General features: G+C 39.4%; 1 protein-coding gene across 1 annotated transcript; it reads right to left on the bottom strand.

The window, feature by feature from the left end:
• Window positions 1-137: 137 nt before the first annotated feature.
• Window positions 138-26,351, bottom strand: LOC135467244 (xanthine dehydrogenase-like). The gene is given in 35 exon segments (XM_064745009.1): window positions 138-1,601; window positions 1,873-1,980; window positions 2,414-2,510; window positions 3,439-3,562; window positions 3,799-3,930; window positions 5,628-5,758; window positions 7,057-7,185; window positions 7,780-8,055; window positions 8,475-8,584; window positions 9,194-9,274; window positions 9,461-9,575; window positions 9,967-10,045; window positions 10,612-10,716; window positions 11,288-11,397; window positions 12,048-12,127; window positions 12,270-12,416; window positions 12,569-12,626; window positions 12,960-13,043; window positions 13,467-13,589; window positions 14,026-14,302; window positions 14,735-14,888; window positions 15,220-15,286; window positions 15,805-15,915; window positions 16,223-16,359; window positions 16,986-17,088; window positions 17,562-17,708; window positions 18,183-18,262; window positions 18,515-18,704; window positions 18,882-18,940; window positions 19,128-19,204; window positions 22,792-22,952; window positions 23,610-23,779; window positions 25,063-25,111; window positions 25,113-25,203; window positions 26,269-26,351. Coding segments are annotated over 35 exon segments (4,119 nt in total). The 3' UTR covers window positions 138-1,527.
• Window positions 26,352-26,563: the final 212 nt, after the last annotated feature.

Below are 26,563 nucleotides of genomic sequence, written 5' to 3'. Positions count from 1 at the left end.
CAGAAAACGGAATGGGCTGGAGTCTAAACTAGTCATCATTAATCATGATTGACAAAATCAATACCAACACATAGTGTTTAAATCAAAAAGTAATTTATCCTCTCAGGCACGTGGTTTATCCACGATAACACCACAGTTTAACTGTGAAAATCACAAAATATTCGCCATTTTCAAAAGAATAGAGCATGCTATATTCCAAGTTCTCACCTGAAACTGCGAGGAATAAAACATGTTCTATTCCAAGTGGTTAATGAAAATCGCATGGTGTACGGCATTCCTATTCCAAGTTATTACGTACAACAAATAGAATCCCAACATGTAATACAAATAGAATCCCAACGTGTAATACAAATAGAATCCCAACGTGTAATACAAATAGAATCCCAACATGTAATACAAATAGAATCCCAACGTGTAATACAAATAGAATCCCAACATGTAATACAAATAGATCCTGTGATTTTTCACGGTTAGTTCTTGGTGGCGAGGATGTATAACGTATGCACACGCTCAACCCTATAGCATGGTTGCCACAATCTTTATATGTAACGTCTCAGCTACAAATTTTAGATGAGAGTTCTCGACGACACACTCATGAACCAAACTGTTGACAGATTGTCAAAAAATAAGACTGGTAAATGACTGGACAATGTATATTTAATGCGCCAATACAACATATGTTTTACAAGCTTGTGGAGCGATGCTTTGTGTATACAAACGTAAAATAACATAGGACACTGCACCAAATGTATAAGCAAAATATACAGAAAATACTTATTATAAGACCCAAACTGGCCTCGACTATACTATATATATGGGTGAGGAGAAAAATTCGCATTTCAATTGGATTGTTACAAATGTAATTCCAAACGTGACCACAAAACATTACGTTGCGTAAATATGTTTCTGAAATAGTTATACAATATACTTATATACATGCGCACAACCATAGGTAATACAACCTTATCTCACATTAAACAACAACATTCTGGGTACAATAACATGTTGTGCATGGACGTAGTGAAACAAGCTGTGTATGATGGCCTTCATTGTTCTCAGATATATGGCATATTAGCAAGCGGGAAGCTGGATAAACAGTTAGGCGGTTTATATGACGGTATCAAGAGGATAATACATGAACACTCCAAATACATGCATTCTGACGGATAACACAACTTACTTATATCTGCTGAACAAAACCATATCTAAGAAGCCATCCTTGTACACAGTTACAAATGTGTGTATGGACGTTTTGTCATCTTCTAATATACAGCGTTTAATAGGTCATTTGTTTATAATAGGGTGTCAGGCGGCGTAATCACATACATGTAATTTCTATGCTCACAGTTCGAAGGTTTAAATAATATTTTATTTATTTATCTGTTGATTTTTGTTTTACACAATATTCAAGAATATTTCTCTTGTATGACAGCAGTCAACATATATGGGGGCAGGACACCGAAGACTGCCCTTGGGAAACCCACAGCTATCCGTAGGTTAAAATAATATGACTTAAGTACGAAATAATTAGGGTTTGTACACAAACTGACTAACGGCTGTTAAGCAATTCTCCTGCAGTCTTGCGACTGTAGCTGGGCTATCTGAAAATGAGAATTATGAGACGTAAGTACCTGTGGCCAAACTAAACTAGTGAGTTTTGTTTTTTACCTTACACTAAACAATGGTTAACACTCAGGTCATTCGAACAAGTTGCTTTCAGTTTACTAAATATTTCACTGAAAGCCCTTCAAATTTTAAATAATATAATTTTTTACTTCAATGTCTTCGTAAAATTTTGTCAAAGAGCGAGTCGGATAACAAGACAATGAACAAACAAGACGTTCAACAAACAACACGGCTTATGTCACTTACTGAGCACAAAGGGCGTATCTTGGCCAGCGTCTTTCCGAGCAGCCTCGATTGCGTGCTTCAAGGCGAATAACGCCGAACTGCTCAAACAAAGTGGGGGTTCCCCAACAGCTGCAAGACAAGGGTAGACAGGCATATAATTACTTCATATATATAAGCAAAATTTAACATAAAAACATGAAGCATAAAATCTTAAATGGGTGGCATCAAAACAGCTATTTCTTTTTAAGTGGTAAATTCTGTTTAGACGACAACGCCGTAGAATTCAGATAAACAATTCCCATTTAATTCGAAACTATGGCTCGTGTCCTCTTTCCGGAATACTAGAAGAATGCCTCAAAGAGAGGCCACCACACATATGATATATATCTAGGCTCACTAAACGGGTAATGGAATACTATGGCTACAGTCAGGAAGTTGTGAACAGTGCTGATTATTTCCGGCTACCCCCACTTGAGTACTTGAGTACAACATTCAAGACGAATGAATCAAATATCTGTCACTGTCTCTGGCAATGGCAATCGTGCCAGATTCGATAAAATACCTTTAGACTTGAGGACCCCGAGTGGGTTGGGTGCATTCTTCAGAAGCTGTATCCGGAAGTCGACAGGAATGTCTTTGCTGCTGGGTGGTTTGTAAGTCTGTCAATTGATGAAACCAAAATGTGTTACAGACTGAAGTCTGGATCTTTGGTCTTGAGACAAAATCCAATCCCTACCCAAAGGAAATACTGTAAAATCCTGCGTCAACAATTTCAGTACATGGTGGTGCATAGTGAAAACAGTCTAAATAGATACAAGCACAATGCGTCTCATAAAATTAAACTGACATTAATGTATCTGTCTAAGTATATTGAGGTATAAATATTCATACATGTACCTCCATGGATTAACTCGAAATATGACTGAACTTTGCGGCAACCGTTTTAAGTAGGTTGATAGTCTGATTCACATATATGTATGTGCTGATGGCACCGAGCTATTTTAATCTTAAACACGGTTTGTTCTTGGTTAACCAGAGCCCGACTAAACTGTAACTCAAATAAGAATTCGAGAGGTCAGTATGATGAGTAACGTATGAATTGTGTTAAACTGTGTTAGACATAATATAACCGTTGTCAGATGTTCTCAGTGTTAACATATACACTTGATTTCAGCTTTTGACCTACAGTCTAGTGATGAGGAATTCGTTACTTGTATGATATATATCTGCCCATTCCTCAGGGAAACTGCTGAAAATAATCAGTCGGATGTTCCATACATCGGTTACGTTTGTTCAACGTTCACGCATCCACAACTGCTTTTGCCGAGAATGTATTGATTAGTCAAGTTGTCACGAAAAGGGGCGGTGGGATACCCGGCATGTTGGATCCATCCCTCATAACGAGATGTTATGGCTTTATAGACCATCAGTGACTTTATACCTGTTACCCATGTATTTTATGTTGTTTTGGACATGGGTCTGGCAATTATCGACCTGAAACGCCCTTTCATGGATTACAATTGCTGGACTTTAAGGTTAGATTTAGGCTCGCATAAAGTTTCCCCTAAAAGATGGAAACCCTCTTACCCATGTATCGCTGGTGATATTTTGTCCAGTCTTAGGGTCGTATAAGGTTTCCTCTAGAAGATGAAATCCCAGTCCAAAGACAAACGCTCCTTCGACTTGACCTATGTCTAGGGCAGGATTAATGCTAAAGACAGGCAAGCCACCCAAACAGCTAGTTAATGCATGTACATGGGGATCAATTACACAATCAATTACTTTAGTTCATCACACAAAGAGTTAAAAGAGTATTTAAGACGATATATGGATTAACACGAATAAATAACTTAAAATGAGGTAGAGCACATGTGCATCTATATTTGAATGATCCACTATTTACTTATCACAGTTACAATTTTCAAGAGGTGAAAAAAATGAAGTTACCTTTCCCCGCAGTCAAATAGAATATCCACTCTGTTGAGGAGATATTCCCCTGTAAGGACATCAAACTCAACCTCTGAGCACGCTACACCATACGAGTTGTACTGGAATTCATACTGTGTTTTGGGAAACAACCTACATGTTCCGGGGAAGAAATTCAGACATTGGGAACAGTTTAATCTCTCAGTTCATAAGATTTCGAAAAGAAATGACCAGATGATGGAAGTTTCGTTTCCAAGGAACAAAAACTTATATTACAGTATGAATATCAACCCTGATTCCTCAGCTGAGCGAAATTTTAACGACGAGAAAGAAGTTATAGACTTACAGGATAACTATAGTATATATCACACTATCAATTAGAAGCCAAAGCTTGTGACAGGATGTGTTTTCTTTAGCTCAGTTCGCATGTTTGGGTGGACACTTATGTACCCCGTTAACACTGCGTTTTAATATATTACCTGCAATGGTACTCAACTGAGTGTTTTTTATATTTGATAAAGCCTGCACGGAACAGGCGGATACAGGCGTTGTTGTTGTTGTACTTCACAAACAAACGTCACACTCAGAGCAAGGGCAAAGCAAATGTCACCAACCACAAAAAGCAGAAATAGAGGTTCAGATAACTGAATTATTAATTCAGTGGACATAAATGGCTATGATTTTGTGAAGCCATTTCTGATCTCGATATGTCAGCTCTCTGTCTTGGCTGCATGCCGATCGGTGATTCGCTGAGATTTGTGTTCGCTGAGGGAAGGCAGTGCCGTCAAACCTTGAGAAAAACCTTCCTTCTCAATATAAACAGTTCTAATCACCACCCTATTAACCAAAGACTATCCTATCAATGTGGCAGAGATTATTGGCCGTTAAGTCCCTATTCGTTCGGTGCACATTTGAATGTTAAGAGGTTAAAAAAGAGGTTAACATAGCATGTCGCAATGAAATTTATCTCCAAAAAGAAGATAGGAGCGAAAGAGTAAAGAAAACTATACAACAAAATACAAGCAGAAATACTGCGCCATCATGATGTTTTCGTTTCCGGATGTTGCCCTACATCTGGACATAAGCTGTTTGATTGCTCACTGAATGTGATGACAACACAGCACTGTGAGTACTTCTTGACCAGTAACGTCTAATAACTTGCAATTACATACACTGCGATTTTCCTCTTTAACTAATTCTACCTAGGCCATGGTGCTGGGGGAAGGGGGCTAGTTTTTGTTGGTAGTTTTCAACCATTTACACAAGTCATAGTTAGAAATGACACCGGTTACGTGTGACTATTTGCCAACTACCACACTGTCGTCGCTGTTCTAGTTTTACTATCTATGCTGTTTCATGTTCAATGTTTCATGTTCAATGTTTCATGTTCTATTTTATGTTCATTGAAGCAGAATGAGAAAATGGTAGCGCTGAGTGAGAACAAAATTTCGTACTGTCTGTTGTAGGATGGGACATGTCTTTCTGAGTGAATAGATCTCTTCTGCCATGGTTTGAAAAACAATTGACAATTGAAAAACTCATTTCCAGAAATAAAAAATAGTATCGGTCGAAGAATACCTACACAATTATCACCTCTAAAGAATGGTTGTACAGCGAGGGCTTGGTCAATGCTTTATCCATCTGGGACCGTCAGGCTTGATATTTATCTTTACTAATTATGTATATAACACACGTTCATATGTAGATGAAGCTGAGTACTAGTCTGACTGATATCAATGGGGACCAGTGGAACTGATGACTGAACCCTAACGGGGAACAACCAAGGTAAATGTTTAATACAATGCTGCTGCGCTTCCTTTGACGAGAGCAATCAGGTAGAGTGGACGCACCAGTATCTGGCCGTAAGGTCTATCCCCTCCGAGAAACACTTCTGGACGAGCTGTAGCCATGTGGGGTCCTTCATCTTGGCTTTCACGGGGGCCATCCGGGCTACCAGCATCTGACAGCACTCCATGACAGCCTGTGTCAAGCAGATAAACCATCAGCCACGATACATCATACTGATACTGCCAACAGACAGCTAATCTATTCAGTTACTGACAGAATAAAGGAGGCCAAGGTCTCACGTATAATACAAAAAGTATACGTGGAGGTATCAATACTAGCAAAACCTCACTTGGAACTATATACTCGGACTTAGTATAAACAAGAGCTATCAGTAAGGAGCTGTTTTTAAAGGGCCCTAACGGCCGAAAGAGCGACAGACAGCGAAGAAAAAAGGAAACATGCCATCTCTATATAGTGGTCAATACTGAAAAACAATGAAATACACATGTTGGTCAAACTCTCTGCCAGTCCACATGACCGATTAGAGCCATAGGTGACACCAAAGTCACATGGTATACACGTATACAATTATGATTTGTGCCATAAGCGACACCAAGTCGCATGCACGCCTCGGGCATAATTATTTGAGCCATCCTCAACGACAAAGTCACGTGCATGTCTTTGTGTGGAGAGGATGATGTTGCCAAACAAGAAACCCAATGAAATCGTATCAACAAGTTTTGGGACAGAATTATCGAGAAGTAATGATCATCGACAGGAAAACGGAGAAGCCTGTCGCCATATGAACACGCACATATGCATGGAAGATAAAAACACCTAAGTCACTTGGGAGTGCTCGACTGATAAACCAGGATGTCATCCTGACCCATGTCCAATATATTATTGAGCGTATCATTAAAATGTACAGGGATCACGTTTTTTCTCCTATTTTAGACACTGTCACCGCAGTGGTATATGTATTAGAGCCACGGGCTCCTAATGGTTGATCACACACTTGAAGGCAACGTTTCTTGTATGCTTCATATGCCTGTTCTGTTCACGCTTTCCAGGTCACTTGAGGATGTCTAGAAGTCATGAATGAATGAATAATTATGGTTTAAAGCCACATTGCACATCGTGGTGACACGAAGTCATGGAGTCGTAAGTGTAAACACACCAGCCTTTTCAGGTATAATTTTCCACAACATAACAAATAGAAATAAAAATGATTTCCTAACCAATAATATTGGTCATTCCAAGCTGTCCTGTTTGATCTTAGGGAAATGGACGTCATGTTGTGCACAAATTAAACCCTTTCTCCAGACACACAACGTTACTTGCCAGATTTTCCATCGAGGACACTAATTGAAACACAAATTTACCTCACTGCGTCTCTCTTCCGCAAATGACGGAAAGAAACGATTTTAAAATATACTCATGTCCAAAAAAATGATATGACACAGAGTGTCTATTTCCTAGGGTATGTCTCACCTTACAGGTGAGTTCACTGCCCACGCTCCCACCGGTAACCCCCGTATTGGCTGCTGATAAAGTGTCGGTGGGCTTAATCTTGACCAGGTCCATAGGTATTCCCAGAATACGAGCACACACCTGGCTTACCTGAGCAATGGGAAAATGTCAACTATGAAATGGAAAGAAACATGAAGCGTTAAACAGGAAAAAAACAGTAGGTGTATTGGAAAATCTCAATGGTGAACAAAACGCCAATTGTGAAATGTGAAAAAATATATGTGTGAAAAGGGGGTAAACATGGCAGATGTGAAATTGGAAATACACCATAGAGGCGTGAAATAGTGGCAAACTGCAGACGTGAAATGAGAATTCCCCATTCATGTGTAACAGTGGAAAAAACCGCCAGATATGGAACAAGAAAAAGCGGTACTAACATCAAGTGTCAGTCACAGAAGTTGCAATCAGCCAGCACGTACATCGAACTCCCTCCTTAATTTTTTATATTGAATATATCAACAGAGTTACTCTTTTAAAAAAAAACCCAAAAGAGAATCCAATACAGACAAAAGAATACAAAGTAAAAATTGAGGTCATTACTCCACGTTTTTGTTACTCCACAATTATCATTGTTCCAACAATACTCCTATTTGCCTATGTTAAGAACAGAAACAACTCATGCCATAAAAAGAATAGAGAAAAAGCTTGCATTTGAGGTGATCTGTCTTCATCCTAACTTTATACCTTTGTGTTAATACCCTGTCCCATTTCCACGCCACCATGATTGACAGCTACAGTGCCGTCTCCGTTGTAGATGGCCACCAGCGAGTTGAAGTAGCCGCCTTCCCACAGGATTCCATACTTGACCGGCACCACGGACAGTCCCTTCTTTTTCCACCTGTTGGCCTGATTAAACTGTTGTACCTGTTGTACTCGAGAACTGACCTGGGCAGAGGTGTCCAGTTGAGTCATCAGGTCACTAATACTACAGTAAGGTAAGTACATACCAGTCGGTGTTGTCTGAAAACACGCAATACCAAGGTAATGGCAAGTCTTGCAACATCAGTATATAATCATGTAGATCCAAATGAAAGATCTTTCTTATTGTTAAATTACATATTTTACAACTTATTGTACATATGGCTCATTGTTGTTTTATTGCTAACTACATACAAAGGAGCAGAAGCAGAATCTTTTCCATAATAGTTATTTTATATGCTTTCTAAACCACAACTTCTTGCAAAGATATCCACTTAAACACTAAAATTTAGCACAGTAAGCCGCATTTAAACGATATTACATGGGCTTTCAGCTGTAATTTTTTGCAAACAGAATTTGCGCTCACATAAATAAAAAGAGGTAAGACTTTTGGAAAAGTTCGTAGGGAAGATATATGATAAGAAGGAAAATTGATTGCTACAGCGTGGTTAATGTCTCACCTGTCCCTTCTTGTAGAGGTTAAGAATCTTCACGGCCGTGGGGTCTTTGCCCAGGGATTTAGCCACATGTTCGATGATGGTTTCCATGATAAAAATACCCGGCGTGGCACCTGTGGATACGACCAAATTCCAATTTACCTCTGCGAAGAAAATCTCCAACCACATATACGGCAAAAAACCGTCAACACAGGTGCAATTATTATTATACAATAATTGCCCATATTCTGAACTGCGTTGGGGTAAATTCAAGCACATGGTATATACTGCATGCATTCTCGACCTATTCTCTGAACTACTCCCGTGTTAAACTAAAACAGGCTGTTGTATGACAGCAGTTTAAAGTACTACATCAAGTTCCGATCGCGAAATATTCACGAGTAATGACACATCCTATCACTGCATCAATTTAGAGTATCTGGTTTGAGCTAGGCCATTTCTTTTTAGTCCGTCCTTGGTAGTATATGATTCGAATCCACCTTTCGCTGGTTTGACTACGTCTTTAAATACGAAGTTTTGTCCGAGACCTGACAAAAGGCGGTGGTTTGCTCCAAAAATTGTAATGTACCCGGGTAACTCAAGTTTCCTCATGTCCGGTGTCGTATAAGTAAAAACGTTATTGAGTACCACGTAAATAAATAAATAAGTCAACATATGCATAAATTACTTTTCTTTCTTGCTCAAACATGAGTGTTATTTGAGATAAACGAAAGAAATCCTACCTGGTCCTCTGACGGCTGTGTGACCAGGGCAGTTCGTCTTCACAGGGGTGGGGATCATGTGCCAGTTATCACAGTGGTAAACTTTGGAGGGAGAAATCACATACATTTTAGATATGAAACTACAAATGTGATATAACTAAAATATATATACTCCAACAAACACTACCACACAGCCTCTAAAATATTTTTCCCAATAACATGTCTTATTGCTCATTTATACACTTGTCCACTTCTTCTGACGAAAGTTAGACAGAGCCTTATCCTCACCATTATCCCCGAACTGTGTTGCTGTGGGAGAGGTATCGCCATTAGGAGAGTACCCGGAATCACAGTAGTAAATGATCTTCACACCATTCAATTGGCCATCTTCGGTAAACCCGACCTGCAACAGACAAAACAATATAGTATTGGAAAGTAACTGGAGCTCAATACATCAAGTGCTTAAATTTACATTACTTTATACATGCAGTACCTTTAAGATACCACTCCTAACATTTATTTTAACCTTGTTTTCACTGTCACTGGACACTGAGGCATGACATTAGTGACGCCTGTATTTGGTACAGGCGAGCAAGAAAGGAATACAGGAGGTATAGGAAAGGGTTGTACCATTCGCTCCCGGTACATTTTTTTGGCGACTGTATAGAATTCCCCTGTGATCTATGGTATCAGCCTCTTTCCATAACCATCTAAAATTTCTAAAAAGCATTATTTGATGACACCAGTGTGAACGCTATACCCTGTACTTTATTATCAAAAATAGAGAAGCGTACCTGATAATCTGCCCGGTAGGCTGGTCTTTTGCCCACCATTTCCATATTGGTTCCAAGACCTTCCATCAAACGGACCGGCCTGAAAATAAACGTTGTATTTTAACGAAACGCTGTCACGCGTTATGTCCTTGTTATTATGTTGAATTATGTGATTTATTTGTGGCGCTGAAGAATTTAACTAGCCGAAACAACCTTAGTTCCTTGACAAGTATCTAGCTATCTATTAAAGACAAGGCATTAAATTTGAACAGTAGGTATCGTGGACAAGAGCTGTGTATGTGAAGAGCAGTGCTTTTGACCGCTTGGATATTGACGACCCTGTTTCGTGTTCAATCTTTAATTTTTGACGGCGGAAACGCTGCACAATCGAAGTGATTTAGTTGAGCGAATTCTAGCCTGCGATACGAGTGTCCAAATCAAAAATTATGCAAATCTACTATAACGTAATGTAAACATAAGCATCTTAAATCCCAAAACTTGATAGCCAGAAAACTGTCGATTATGAAATGCTACAAGGAAGAAATACACTGAAAATTTGCCACAACTCTACTGGGTAACATGACCCATTACTGTTGTATTTTTTATAACAACAGTACACACTGGAACACAATCCATAGGAAAATCATTGCTGCTCACAACACTTACTTGATTGTTAATCTGGCTGCCACCGCACAAGCTGCTGTCACGTGACAGTTCTTCAGTATCTTTGCCCCAAAACCGCCTCCAAGACGACGAACACTAAGGTCAATACTGTGAAAACACAAAACCGGCAAATTCAGAATTGTTAAACATCTGTACTTATTCGGAGACTATATTAAAAATCAGCCATCAGAGGCTATCAGCCTCTAACAGTAAACCTCTTTTTTGGAACACCAATCTTATCAACAAATCGACGAGCAGGACATGTAAAAAATTTAGTCCACTTGCTAACAGTGGACCATTTATACAGTCATCCCTATTTTATTATCTTTAATTTTCATAATTATTTGGCCGGGACACGTCATACAAAACACTTTAAAAATGGTACTCAGCACTGAGAGGTTATAGCAAGGAAACAGGACTGGTTAGTCGGATGTCATGCCTGGTGTTTTCGGCAAGATACTTTAGTGACGGCAGCACACGGACTCGCCCTGACACAGTATATGTACCCACACCAAATGACTCGTTTAGGTACGACATAAAAACCCAAGCTTATCTATTCAGACAAACACAGCTGTTTTGGTGGAAGGTTCTCCTCACAATTTTTTTAATCTTTGTCTTTTTATTATATAACTTCAAGATTCTAATGGTATTTTGTGGCCTTCAGTTCACCATATATTACCTGCTGACTGGTTCCCCTAAGGCTTTAGCGGCTATTGTCTGGCTACCATCCGGGAACTGAGTACTGGCCACAATGGACATACCGCCCTCTGTCGGCGTGCACTGGCTGATCTGTAGTCATCAAAGACCAAGTAATAAATCTCTTAACTCTGATATAACCATCGTAACATACAGCAGGTCATGAAACATGTTCTGAAACACATGGGGTATTTATTTATTTGATTGGTGTTTTACGACGTACTCAAGAATATTTCACTTATGTGACGGTGGCCAGCATTATGGTGGGAGGAAACCGGGGGAAAATCACGTCCACCCGCAGGTTGCTGCAAGACCTTCCCACGTACGGCCGGAGAGGAAGCCAGCATGAGCTGGACTTGAACTCACAGCGACCGCATTGGTGAGAGGCTCCTGAGCGCGCTACCCAAATGAGCCACGGATGCCCCTGAAACACATGTGGAATATCCAATACACAACCTACTTGACCTATGATCACCATATACAAGTATCACCCATATACCTTCTTGGTTCCAACAGTATCACGAGGGAGCCACGAAAAAGTGAGATATTAGGACGTTTAGTAGAGGTGAGAGATTATATCAAAAGTAGATTATACTAGTACCTCTGTAAATGCCGGAACAAGTTGCCACTAAGATTGTACAGTTGTGAGCTGACAAAAATACTCTTGTCAATAATTACAGATGGGTTACAATAAGATTTGTAAAGGGACCATGTTAGAGCGACTTGTAGGACGAAAATCTTACATGTGTCTCCAGATGAAAATGATACTGTGAACTCATGCTGACACTTCCGGTTACAGACTTCGGCGATTTCGCTATGGCGTCTGTAAAATTAAAAGCCTTTGACAAGAACAGAGTAACAATACATTAAACCACTGAGAAAATATAATCCCACTGCATTTATAACGTTATATAATTGATAAAGTACTGTGCGGACCATGAATTACACCAGAAGTGGTGTCCTACCTTCAGCATTGCCCACAACAACATCTCCCGGTTTGGGAAAGAAAGACTTTTTATCAATGGCGTCTTGGATTGATACAATCGGTGCCTGGACGTTGGAGTATGTCACTTTCACACTTCTGGCTCCATCCTCAGCCGCTGCTAAACTCTCTGTAACAGGTAGTGTTGTATAAATTACCACAGTGATCAGATAGCTGGAAATGTTTCATGGAAACATGCAATCAGATTGACAGTTTTTGTTTCTCTTCTGCGTTTAATATCTTGGAATGATGAACATCTCTGCAGAAATATGAAATACTCACCAGCTATTATTAGGCCGAGAGCCTGACCTGCATACTCAACCTTTCCACTGCAGAATATCTGGAAAAAATATGAACAGGGTTGAAACAGCACCATTCATGGTGTATATTAAAACTGCGTCAAAACGGCGACATTAGCACCACATAATTCTCTTACTCTCGCTTTTAACAATGCGGTCAAAAGCTATGTACTCTTGTTCTTTCCTGTAAGTAGGTCACACTTTTACGCTCGTAGGCAGTACACAAGCACTGCAGCGCAACAGCGGAAAACGATGTGTTTTTCTTGCCATTCGCTCATATTTAGAACGTCGTTATTTATGTAACACGAGTCTGTTAACAATGAAATTATTAACAGTTAAGAGTTTCCTCCTACTTTGTACCATATCAGCTTTACCTCTTCAGCCGCACCGAATGGCGAACAGTTGTTCTCCCCTGGAATGTCAGAGGCACTAATGAACTTCACCACGCCTGGAATTTTCTGCAATGGGCAATATTACACATTTGTGTTCAACTATAAAGGAAGTCATTGTAAATTCTCAAATACTAGTGCATTAGTCTTGGTGATGGTAAGCTGGCGAGAGTTTATGGTAACATATTGAAAATTAAGCGGAATATTCCGCTAAACATATGCATCTAAACAAATATTCGTACATCAGCCGTCAACCAAAATGGACTTTCCAGGTTAATACTGGCAAGGCCAATTATAAGAAAGGATCATTTTTGAGCATATTAAAGTTCGATATTCTTCACTTTTAGGTCAAGATGAGTTAAACAAATTTACCAAAGTTCATAGACTTTAATGAATCACATCAGAAGTTTTTTTTCGATATCAAAGGAATGAACGATGCACAGTGCCCTTAAGCAATATATGACTTCATGGAGTGTTAGTAAAGTAACATACCAAAGCGGCTGAAGGGTCGATGGTCTGGATTTGAGCATTGCCTTCTGTACTGAGCACAAAGGTGCCATAGAGCTGACCATCAATAGGCGGAATGTCGTTAATGTACTCAGCCTCTCCGGTTGCCTAGGAACAAGAAAATTCAGAGACAACTCTCATTTCATTATCACATATATAACTACAATAAGTAAAAATAACTAATAGTTGATAATTAATCTGTTACATCAAGGACCTTTGCCATTCAGCAGATATAGATGTGTGAATTAACAGCTTAGGTGTGCCTACAGTCCAAGAGACGATATATACTTCACGATCATATAGTATGGTGCTCTGATAGGAGTTCAATTACTTCTCACAACATTATCATTATTTCATTTATTCCAACATCATTCAGGTTCCTCCAACCATAGCATGACCCTCGTTATCTGAGTGCAAAATTCTTGGGTAAGGCGATAAAAATCAGATCAAATACATAAATAGCATAATATCTGTGAGCCTTGCTAATCAGCTTCCATAGCCTAAAGTCAATAGTTCCGGACTTCTACAGGTAGTTATACCTCACCTGAGCTTTAGCCTCAAGCTTAGGAAGCGGTTCTGTGATCGGCCATTCCATTTTCTGAGTGTCATAAGACTGTTGACCGGAAGAGACAGGTCGGACCAGGTTGTTTCCACCGCTGACGTATTTGGGGTCGACACTGGCGCTGCAGGTTACCAAACAAAACTGACGCGAGACAAAATGGCAGGAAATGAGAAGATCGCAAGGTGCGAATGCATAAATGTGTACTTTATCCTCTTCTGAATTTACACGAAATAAAAAACGGAAAGAGACAACAGATAATCTGGTTTAATCTGATAAGTGTCTCATTATATACGTTGCACATTGCAATTTTCCCCAGCTACATTACCGTGAAAGCATGTAAATGGTGAATTGCATGTGGATGATATAACTTTCACAATATTCAATTTATGAACTGAACAAATGCTTGTAATACTCCTTGGTGTGTAATTTGCTACTATTTGCTTCATTTACATGAACAGTTAGAATAAAACCGGTCTACCAGAAAACCTGCGGATGGTCGTGGGTTTCTCCCGGGATCCCCCCACCATAATGCTGGCCGTCGTCAAATAAGTGAAATATTCTTGAGTACGGCGTAAAACACCAATCAAATAAATAAATAAATAGAATAAAATCTTAAACTGAGATAAATTGACAAGAAGCCTTATTTCACTAATTACGTGTGACCATTTGCCAACAATCACACTGTTGTCACTGCTCTGGTTTTACTCTCTGTGCAAGTCTTGTATTATAGTGTAAATGCTTTACCTTGTAAAGAAAAGCCACGGCTAGCTGTTTCTTGTAGGCGGCACTACCAAACACCGGGTCATCATCAGGTAATAGCTCTGTGAACAGCGTGTTCAGAGCACCTGGAAGAATATAAACAGGTGTAGGTAGGTGTTTCATAATTGTTTCATTGTGATGTAGGTTTGTTTCAGTGGTAGGTGTGAAAAGCCGAGATAGGTTTCAGCCGATAAAGTGCTTTTTTGTTTTATAGATTACATATCTATCCTCGCCGCATCACCGTTTTATATAATACACACCTCATGACTCAAATATCAAACAACATTAGACCTATGTAATGCGGATATTAGAGAAGTAACTGATAAAGAAAGGAGGCTGTTATCCAAAAACTGTTAAATGAACAAAGTCTTCAGTGTCATGGCATGCAATAAAACAATAACTTGAACACATCTTTACCCTGTAAAACAGTTTGATCACCAAGTTGTTTGCCTGTCAAAAACTGCTCAGTTTTCGTGGCGTGAACCTAAAACACAAATATATTTATTTATTTATTTATTTGACTGGTGTTTTACGCCGTACTCAAGAATATTTCACTTATACGACGGTGGGAGGAAACCGGGCAGAGCCCGGGGGAAACCCACGACCATCCGCAGGTTGCTGCAAGACCTTCCCACTTACGGCCGGAGAGGAAGTCAGCATGAGCTGGACTTGAACTCACAGCGACCGCATTGGTGAGAGGCTTCCGGGTCATTACGCTGCGCTAGCGCGCTAACCGACTGAGCCACGGAGGCCCAAAAACACAAATAGTTATGTGGAACACGTACGCAGTGTAGAATCATTGAATAACATCAGTTGGTCTAAAAAGATTCACAAGATTACTTTTATCGTTTTTCTATACTTTTAATTGCAGTAAATGACAGCCTTCGAATGTTATATGTTACACGTGTTACATCTGACTCAAATGATATTCAGTCATAAAATTGCGATAAAAATAGAAATTGAAAATTTCAGGAATGAAAAAAAAAACAAAAAAAAACATACCAGTGTTTTGCTGATGCCACCAAACACCAATGATGGTTGTTCAAGGACTGTGAAGCTGGGGCCTTTGTCTAACCTCATGCGTAATGCACCATTCACATATGCTTGACAGTTCTGGAAAAGCATACACACCAACTTAAACTTGTATCGCACATCTTAGCAGATTATGTGGTTTGAAATTCTTCTGACTTTAGGTTTGGCAAAATTTTGTTCGGTTAAGGATGGCCCCGAATCAATTACAGAGCCCACAATATTTTGCCAAACCTAACTTCAGATTATGATCTGGTCTTATATTCCACACATCTGTCAATTTTAATGATAGATAAATCCTGTTTTGACCTTGAAGGCGGAATTTACCAATGATCTAAACAAGAAACCGCCCGGCTAAAAGTTAGAGAGACATGGAACTTTTTTAACTGACCTGAGTTCGAGGCGCCACACGGTACGTCCTGACATAAGTCTTGTCAGGTAGGGTCGGAAGATGAGCTTGTTCCACCACACGGCCGGTCATGTCAGTAGACAGGAATTCCAGCGGCGTTACCGTTTCACTGTTAGGTCCTTTGTAAAGCAAATAACAACAAAAACTTTTTACATGTATGTCCACAGAACACATGATATTTAAATATAAAAGATGAGACATATTAATACCTCCATGAAACTGAATTTCCGAGGATCCCTACACAAGGAAAAGTACACCTGCATGGCTTGTTTCATTTTTCAACTTTTCAAATACCACAAGTTAAGATTAAGTCTGATTAAAGTCTAATATAGCTTCAAGATTCTGGAACCAGGGTCAGCATTTATCGCGATCAATTTCAAACTTAAGTAATAAATTGCAAGGGCTTAAACTCAGAACAGGAAAGAAGTCAAAATCTGGTTGGTACTTTGTTCAGCATTAAAGGATCAGCGTACAAATTTCAAACTTCCTATAGGACAATATTTAATTTGTAGCTGTTAAGACGTTTCATAAGTATGGACCCTGAATGGTCTTCAAGGAAAGTTAAACTGCCCCTCGAGTGTTGTCGACTGCTTAATGTCACCCAGTCCACACGAGATTCATTATTGTTAAGGTTCCCCCTTTAAGTTTGGGGTAGTTTTGAACATGCGAGTTCATTTCTCCTGATTGAGGAAAACGCGCGGGATCTTCTATCAAATGACGATAAGTGACTAACAATACATTTTACCTATTGTAAGTGTAGCACCAACTGCTTCCAGCAAGATGAAGACGTCAGAGGGAAATTCCGGATGTTTTTGCTTCAAGACAAGGTTACCCGCCCAAGAGCCAACCTACATGTCAAGTGTCAAGCCAAACTAACTTTAGTCCAAAGTACAAAAAAGACATAAAAGATATGGCATAATATTTCACACATATGTCACTTTATGCTAAACTGCATTATTTACTCCAGCTGTATATGCAACAAAAAACTGTCCAGTTAAAAAGAAACACATCAGGCCCAGAGATCGAGAAGCGAACATAAACTTAAGACTATTTATAAATTTGGTATCTCCTTTCAGTTATTTTAGTTTTAAATTGTTGTAACTTTTCAAGAATTTACGTTGTCAGGCAATATTTTGACCTTTTTACATAAAAATAACACATTTTAAGTGATTTGAAATTTAGACATAAATCTAAGACCCCAGATACAACTTGCATAAACATTGTTTGGTCCGTTTCGTTTGTGTATGGTCGCATTCGACGTGTGAATTAATGATCTATAAATCGCACTCTGTAAAGACCTGTGAAAATAAGGTGATATTACGTTTCTGACTTGTGACTGGGCCACACGACTCAGGTGACTTCCTATCGTAGAGAGGTAGGAATACCCAGCTTGTGTGGATTTACTGAAAAATAGCTGTATGAGATTGGCCAGGGTGAGGTTGGCGCCGACGTCCAGGGTGCTCGTAACCTAGAAGGAAAAATGGGAATTGGTATATGAGATTTCCTTTTTTTTTAAAGTTTTCTGGACGAAGTCCCTGGGCTCAGTTTCACAAAGCAGCGTACGATATTTTTTATCGTACATTTGCCGTAGGATATTTTGTACGTCACTGTTAACGTACCATTGTCTTATATGTGCGATATCGTACAAGTGCGACATCTTTCTGAAAGTGGCCCTTGATCTACGTCTTTAGTTACACAACAATCAATTTAGTACAGAGGTTGCCAGAAAAAATACTGATAATTTAATTCAATATATAGTTCATTTGAGTCCAATACTGATATAGTTACCCTTTATGTTTATCATGATTAAACAGAGTATATAACAGTTGTTAATATTTGGCTTCAGTTTAAATTGTAGTCAGTTATTTATTTGTGAGCGTTAAGATGGCCCAACGACAACGATAGTCAATCCCAAACCCTGGTATATGAGTTCTTGACTTACAGCGATGGTGGAGAGCTCCTTAACGGCATGTATGTCCACAATGACCTGGTAGTTCCATGGTCCCAAATCACCGTACACGCCTAAAAACAGTATGCAAAATATACAAGAATGAATTCTTGCAAGTCTTGAAATGGCTTCATAGGTATGGTCTAAACCCTTCAGGCAAGGCCGTACATAGAAGCAAAAAACTTTTCCACAATAAAACTGATTATAGGGCCCGAATCGTATACAAAACAATGTTGAACATTTGCGGTCTGCATAGTTATGAAATAATGAAAATGATTAAAAGTTTCAGGATCAAAGGTAAAACCATGGGAGAGAACATTACACACCTGAAGCGGTGCTGCCGAATGTAAGGCGGACCGATTCAGTTTTATGCTGACCCAGAATTTGATACAGCTCTGACAGGGATGTAGGACGATACCACTGGGCATCCTGAGACAGGATGTGGAGGGAATTCTGGGACGAACATCCTCCTTCACACGGCTTGCCAGTTTTCTTACAAACTTTGGTCCGTATATCCTGGTGAGGAAAAACAATTCTGTCTCATTACTAATGGCACAAAATATCCGTATACAATATCTGATACACCCAATAACTTCTGTTATATCTCAGTGTAGAATTTCCAATGTCTATCAGAAGGCTTTGGTGGAATTTTGGTGCCTGTTTTATCTAACAACTAGCGAAATGTATACTAACCTCAATATCCGGAACTTGCTTGGCGAAAGATTTCATGGCATCAAGAATTGGCCTATAACCTGTCAATAAGGCGGCAATATATCAAGAAAGATGAAGATGTCGAGTTATGTGAAGTGAGTCTTTTCATTGGCGACGTCTCTGATGTCGACAGTCAACTTATATAACTGTGTACAATGGTCCCAGATTAGATCTTGACATAATACTGTGATATTACAAATTTCTAACTGTACAGAATAACGAACCTACCTGTACATCGACAAATGTTACCGTCAAAAGCATCCTCCACAAACCGCTTTGTAGGGCTCGGGTTGTTCTCTAGCAGACTAGAATGGAGAAGAACCAGGCCTGCTTATTAACATCGTCAGACTAAATATTTCCTTTTAATTCAAACACGTTGTCGTGAACATTCAATATACCGGACGAATTCTTGGGTTTAACTAACAGTTCGGAATACAGGGTGAGAAGAATCCATGACGAAAGTCCCGGCGGGCAAAAGCCCCGGTGGACAAAAGCCTCAGCGGACAAAAGCCTCAGCGGACAAAACCCCAGCGGACAAAAACCTCGTCGGACAAATTAAAGTCCCGTCGTATTAATTAACCGATAAAACATATCCAACAGTTTAAAAAACATGATGTTAAATATTTTTTGACGGGAATTAATATAGTGTGACTACGTTTGCCATCCAAAAACTAGTCATCAAATCTTTTCCAATCGGGCACTCTGGTTCAACAGCTTTCCTCTCATAGACGTTCTACACATACTATTTCTAAATATTATGGCAAAATTGACTTTCTCTGATGTATAATATTATTATCGAATGCTTTTCGTCAAGCAAATATGTTTACTCTCCAAAGCATCCACAACTATATTCAATTTGTCTGGCTGAAATCTCTCAGCATGGCTTACAGGTTATAGGTTACTATGATTCACAGAATCACATTACCCCTGACCTAACGTATGCTTCTTGAGTCGGTTAACAGGCATCTTCTGCAATTTTATGAGTTCACTTTAACAGCTGTATTTAAAAATTTAGATTATTTAGAAATTTAAACCAAATTATATTTTGGTGTACAAGAAAAATATTATGTTTGAATACTCTTTAAAATAATAATAGGAATATAATATAATAAATCTGTTTTTATTTATTTATTTATGTATTTGATTGGTGTTTTACGCCGTACTAAAGAATATTTCACTTATACGACGGCGGCTAGCATTATGGTGGGAGGAATCCGTGCAGAGCCCAGAGGAAACCCACGACCATCCGGAGGTAGCTGGCAGATCTTCCCACGTATGGCAGGAGAGGAAAATTTGTTTTTATAGGTTACTGTGTAACTGTTTCTATTTTATATGCTTTACATGGATGTATATGATAAATAAAACAAATCAGTGGTTTTAACGTTAAATCGGAACCATTATATTTTAATTGCTTTTGTATACACGTATCATTAATTCCCTGAAATTCGGAAAAAAATAAATACTGGCTACATGTTTTTGAACATCTACAATCTGAAAGATCGAGACAAGTACGTTTTCTTTCTTTTGTTTTCTAGGGTTAAAACCATAATTCCTGCAAGCATTTGGAATCAACCATTTTCATTAGAGATGTTAGGCTTTAGCATGTAAAGAACCTGGTATGGTAAGGCGCATGGGACCCATTGCAAAACAAAATGTGTACCTCGAGATGCGAAACTGACTATAGCTTTGACTGACAGCTGCTGACACACTCGTAAGGCTATTTCTGTTTTCAGTTCTGTTTTACTTCCTTTTGCCTGTTATATGACAAGAATGCTTTGAAGCAATGTATAACTCATAAAATCGGGAAGTTGGTAGCCTGCTCCAGTCAGGCTGAAATATCTCTTTTTGCATGAGACATTGTAGAATGGGGAATATCAATGCACCACTAATGTAACTTTCTGAAAAATTCTTGAGCACGCTGTTATGCACCAATCAGTTAAATACATATATCACAAATGTTGGGCCATATACTTGGCCATATACGCTGAGCATAACATGTTAATGTTAACAATAGCTAGAGGGCCACGTGTATTCTCAACCAGGATTCTCGAATGATTTCGCTATACACGTTACGTAGTACCATGACTGAGCAATTATCTACTATAACTCAACTTATCTAATGCAAGATAGCCTATATCTTTACTCACACAAATAGTATGTTGCCAGAGGAAAAAAAAATAAGCCCACAAAGATTCGACCCGTTCCTCGAGGTACAACCTGTTCACCACAGTGACTCCGTTAGTTCACCGTATTGTGAAGGATGACCGAGAGATTATGGCAGAAACACGGATATTAGTTGCCAAAGTTTGACAAAACTGATCACAGTATGAAGTTTATTTTTAACATATGAAGACAAAAATTAACCAAAACGAAACTGTGACAGCACGTAGAAATATACACAGCAAAGTTCAGGGAAGACATTTTTCTGGTTAACGTTAATCTTCATAATGTAAATAAAAAAAATACAATGCCTCATTTGAACGAAAAATTGTTGCTTTTGATCGAGAGTGCATTTTTGGAGGGTTATTACTCAGCAACCATCTCTTTTATGGCCAAATAACTTTTATGGGTGATTCGACCAAGTTTTATACTTTTGATTTGGAAATTTACAGAAATGTACTGAGATTCTGAAGTTTGCTTTTTCTTATCGTACCTCTCTGGGCGCCGCCTCAGCATGCCAGGTCCCGGGATAGAAAACGTTGACATGTATATCAAATTTGTGTTCTTAGAATAGAAAAAAGTCTTACACAGGCTGCAAGCTGATATTCTATTCCGGAAATATAATTTACATGCTATAGCCTAACATCTCTAAAGAAAATGATTTGTTTTAAATTTCTCAATAATCTAAATGTTTAAATATATCTGTTATGGTGAACACATATCGGGGCTTTTGTCCGCGGGGGCTTTTGTCCTGGATTCTTTCTTAGAGTAGGGAAAAAATCTTACACAAGCAGCAAAAGAGCTATTGTATAGCATACTTGACTTCTTTAGTTTTCGGACAAGCCTGGAATAGAGGTCTGGCATTCTGTATAGCTCTGGCAGATATATTAACCCTTTTCTATCTCGTCCCAAAACGGTCAGAATACATGGAATTTGAACGAGTAAGAAGGGGGTACAAACTGATTTCAAACATGTATTAAAATATGAAAGATACTTCATGGAGGATGTTTCATGTTATACTCTTAATACTGATCGAGGGGCATGTGTCCGCAGGGGTTTTTGTCCGTGGATTTTTTGTCGGGAGGAGGGGGGGGGGCTTTTGTCAGGTGAGAACATGCATATTTAACAAAATAGTGGCGAAGATCAAGATCGCAAAGATCTCGAGCCGCTTCCACAATGGAATATTGGTTTCAGTCAAAATTGGACAATTCGATATCGTGCATAAATTATATACTTTATAGCCTACAAACTTCAAAATGTGAAAGACTCATTAAGGGTTTCCAATTTTATCACTAAACATCCATAGACAAGCGTTCCTTTCAAATTTTTAGAAACAGTCAAAGCTGAGGTCGTGGAATCGATCCCCCAATTAACAATTAAGGAATCAGTAAGTGTCTTAAAAATCCACTGCGGACTTCATTCGGTTAATTTGATCAATACGAGCAGAATTAGACTAATACTCAAATGTTAAGCATGATCGTCTATATTATTTGGCTTCATTAATAGTTATACCAATCCGTGGATGGTCGTGGGTTTCCACAATCATGCTTGCTGCCATCGTATAACTGAAACATTCTTGAGTACGGCGTAAAACACCAATCAAATAAATAAATAAATAAATATGCCTTCGTATTTCACACGTCTTTGCCTTTTTGAGGTTTACGCTTACGCTTACATGCATTATATATGGTACAGCTATGGATACCTGCAGATATTCGGTTTTGTATCTCACCTGTACATTGTCATAACCATTCCCGGACTACAGAATCCGCACTGACTCCCGTTATAATCCACAAGGTGTTGTTGTATGGGATGAAGCCCTGTTCTTTGTTGTCCGATTCCTTCCACTGTGGTGATTGTCCATCCGTCACAGACAAACAGAGGGCAGAGACACTGCGGGACGGGAGGAAAATACGTGATGCGTGACGGATGCACAAGTTTACGCAGACACCGCATGTTACCTATACTGTAATAGCTCTTGTACTGTTTATTTTATACATATATTAATCTGATTTAGTGTTGTATGGCGTTCTCAAGAAGATTCCACTTATATCTACCCTTTGTAGGGGTGGAGTTCCATAAACTATGACTAGAGTGGAATATGTCCCGAAATATGTGGGGAACCGAGTACTATTTTGTTCAATGTCAGCGTATGTATTTTCTTATTTTGAATGAATGATGTCCGTTGTCCTTGGGAGGACGGCGGATAAATTTCTGGTATACTGGGCTACAGATCCTCATATTTCCACACTCTTTTACATGTGACTTTTTTTATATGAAACACGGCGCCATTTGCCGGGCAAATAACAGATATAGAAACTGTCGTCAGCTATCAAAAAACCTATGCCGAACCAGGGGCACCGGGATTCGAACCTCTGACCGGCAGAAAATTTTAGACTAATCAGCTTTCTAAAGAGGTCACCATAGATACTTGTGACTGTGGTTTATCTCTTTATACATAAGAATCTACGTCAATTTAGGATTAATAATATGAACCATTAATGTAGGGCGGAGTCATGGTATATTTAGTCCCGTCTGAGTACAACGTACCGAATTAATGGATGCAGATTCGGTCTTGCCGTCCACGGGATTGGTCAACATGACGGCAACAGTACAACAACCACACCCTCCCTCACGACACATGAACTTGGTACCAAACGACACGTGGTTTTGTCTTAGGAACTGGTTCAGAGACGTAGTGGCGCTGTGCTCGTTTCCAGCTGACAAAAAAGAGGTTGAAATGGTATATAGCCTCTACTGAGTGAAATGCAATGTTCAGATAGCAAGACGCTGATAATGAATGACTGATGGTCTTGACTGTTTCGACATTGCTTATTCTGGTAATTACGTAACGATATTTGACGCTGGATAAAATGAATGAATTTATTTATTTATTTATTTGATTACGCCGTACTCAAGAATACGACGGCGGCCAGCATTATGATGGGAGGAAACCGGGCAGAGCTCGGGGAAATCCCACGACCATCCGCAAGTTGCTGACAGACCTTCCCACTAAAATGAAGGCATCATGGATAGACACTACAGCCCACTATCACGAAGCAATCTTATACTTAAGTCTAAACTTCAACCACTAAATTTGGTATGTTCCTTTCCGCTACATTTGCTGAAATTTGTTGTAAAATAACTTACCCATAACTTGAGAATGAAAAGCAATATGTTTTGCCTTATTACTTAAGAAAAAATAACAATTTTATAGGGGTTTGGAATTTTGACTTAAGTCTAAGATCTCCTCGTGATCCCTGGGGCAGGCCTTTGCTCACGAAACTGTATTTATTAACACTCACACGTATAGGCCTATACGACAGTTTTGATTTGGTGAGTGAGTGAGTGCTTGGGGTTTAACGTCGTACTTAACAATGTTTCAGTCATATGACGACGAAGGAATCCTTAGAGTGCATGTAATGTGCCTCCTTGTTGCAGGACGGATTTCCACCGCTTTTTTATCTAGTGCTGCTTCACTGAGACGCTTTACTGAAGGCAAGTAAGCCGCAGGGCCAGAGTCATTAACAAGCATACTGATACGGGTCAACCAGTCGTTGCACTATCCCCTTCATCCTGAACGCCAAAGCTTTTAGAGTCAGGTGTGACTATGAGGCCCAGCAGTCAGTATGTGTGTATATTTTGTCATCTTGTGGCAGGGTGAACCCATGCCGCCAAAGTATTATGCCGAAGACACGAGGTATGACACCCCAACCAATCACATTATACTGACACCTGGCCAACCAATCCTGTTTCTCAGTGCTGAGCGCCAAGCGAGGCAGCAGCAAGTATACCAGTTTTAACATCTTTGATACGACTCGAACCGGGTTTGATCCCGGAGTCTCCCGACTTCGAAACGGACTCTCTAACCACTAGGCTACTGAAGCGGTTTTTGATGTGATGTCTTTTGCGTATCATCATGTGAGCTAAATCAGTACCAATGATCATGGTTCTTTATTGAGTGTGATTGGCATTTTACTCAGTTCAAATTGACTAAGCTCACCTGTGTACTGTTTCCCATTGACAGTAAACGTTACAGTTGATTTTGTAGGGCGCAGACGCCCGAAACTTGAACACATGACAACATTGTTGACATTGACTGGCAAACACACCCCCCGAAGGTTGGTTTGGAAATGGAACATGCCTGAAACATGGGACCCAGCTGATATACGAGCGCTATTCAACAACAGTGACATACATGACATAAAGGCACTTTCAAATCCTTTGGTGACTAGCATTAATTCAAGTAGGGTATAGAATTGACTGGAAGGCAAAGTGTGTGAAAGTAACAATATTCTAACACGAAATACAAATAGCTTTCATATAGCAAAACGAACGTAAAACAAGATGAATTAGGAGATACTTAGAAAAAAACAAAAGAAAAAATAATGCGACAGCAAAAGTGCGTTCATTGGCTTATGTCGTACCGACTGGTACAAAAAAATTTTTAAACATAAATCCGTACAGTGCAACTGTCATTCACGCGAAAAAAAAAACATAAAAAATACAACCAACTTATACAAATGTTAGGAAATACACGGCCGTCCACACGCAGCTGTAAGACGTTTCCATGTCTGCTGGCCACAGGCCCCCCACTGTATCCTATTATATGCCGGAGAAGATACACATGTGCATGCAGGCCTATGTGATAGTATAAGTGTGATAGTACAAGGTTATATCAACCGTACTGCAGTATCCTCCTCTGACTTTCCTTCACCCAACGCAATAATGTTTACAACCTTCAAAACCTCCTTCATCATTAATATATATATATATATATATATGCGTGCGTGCGTGTATGTATGTATGTATGCGTACGTGTATGCGTGTATGTATGCGTGTATGTGCTTGTGTGTGTGTATGTATAAATAAACCTATACTGTCTATTGGAGGGCTTTGAATTTTTTATACCAGTAGTTTAATTTTCATGATTCCGGTCGGATGGACTTTTTAAATTTAGGCCTACCCATGTAGCCTGTTGTTAAAACTGCGGTCTTTCCGGGCTATAAATGTCACGGAGGAAGAATTTATGGGCATAACAACGAATGAAGTAAAGTGGCATAGATGCAGAAATGTATGACACGATAATCTCTACGCACTCGACAGAATGAAACTGGCTATATGCCTAGTGCTAAGGATGGATATTTAGAGGCCAGCCCTCCGATATGGCGTAATTCTGAGTTGTGCTAGATTACGCTGATAACTCTACCTGGCTTGGCAAACAGGGCAGGACACAAGGCCCGGGGCTGTTCCCAGCTGACGGGATGGCGAGGACGGTAGACGGCTGGACATCTCGTCTTGTGTGCTGGACAAACTTCTCCGCTACGCCCCTGTTTTTTGTCCTATCCTGTCAACACACCTCGTGACTGTGCACGAGGATCATGTGATCTAGCTGAGTGTTCATAACTGAGGAAGACTTTACGTGTTGGTAGCAGACATAGGCTAACTGTATAGGACTAGATTGCTATTAAAAGTATTACTCAATGAAACCCGTGATGATAAGT

Source organism: Liolophura sinensis, chromosome 6, assembly GCF_032854445.1.
Source record: "Liolophura sinensis isolate JHLJ2023 chromosome 6, CUHK_Ljap_v2, whole genome shotgun sequence".
Classification (NCBI taxonomy): domain Eukaryota; kingdom Metazoa; phylum Mollusca; class Polyplacophora; order Chitonida; family Chitonidae; genus Liolophura; species Liolophura sinensis.
Note: the sequence above shows the minus strand (reverse complement) of the source record. Positions and strands in the feature narration are given on the sequence as shown.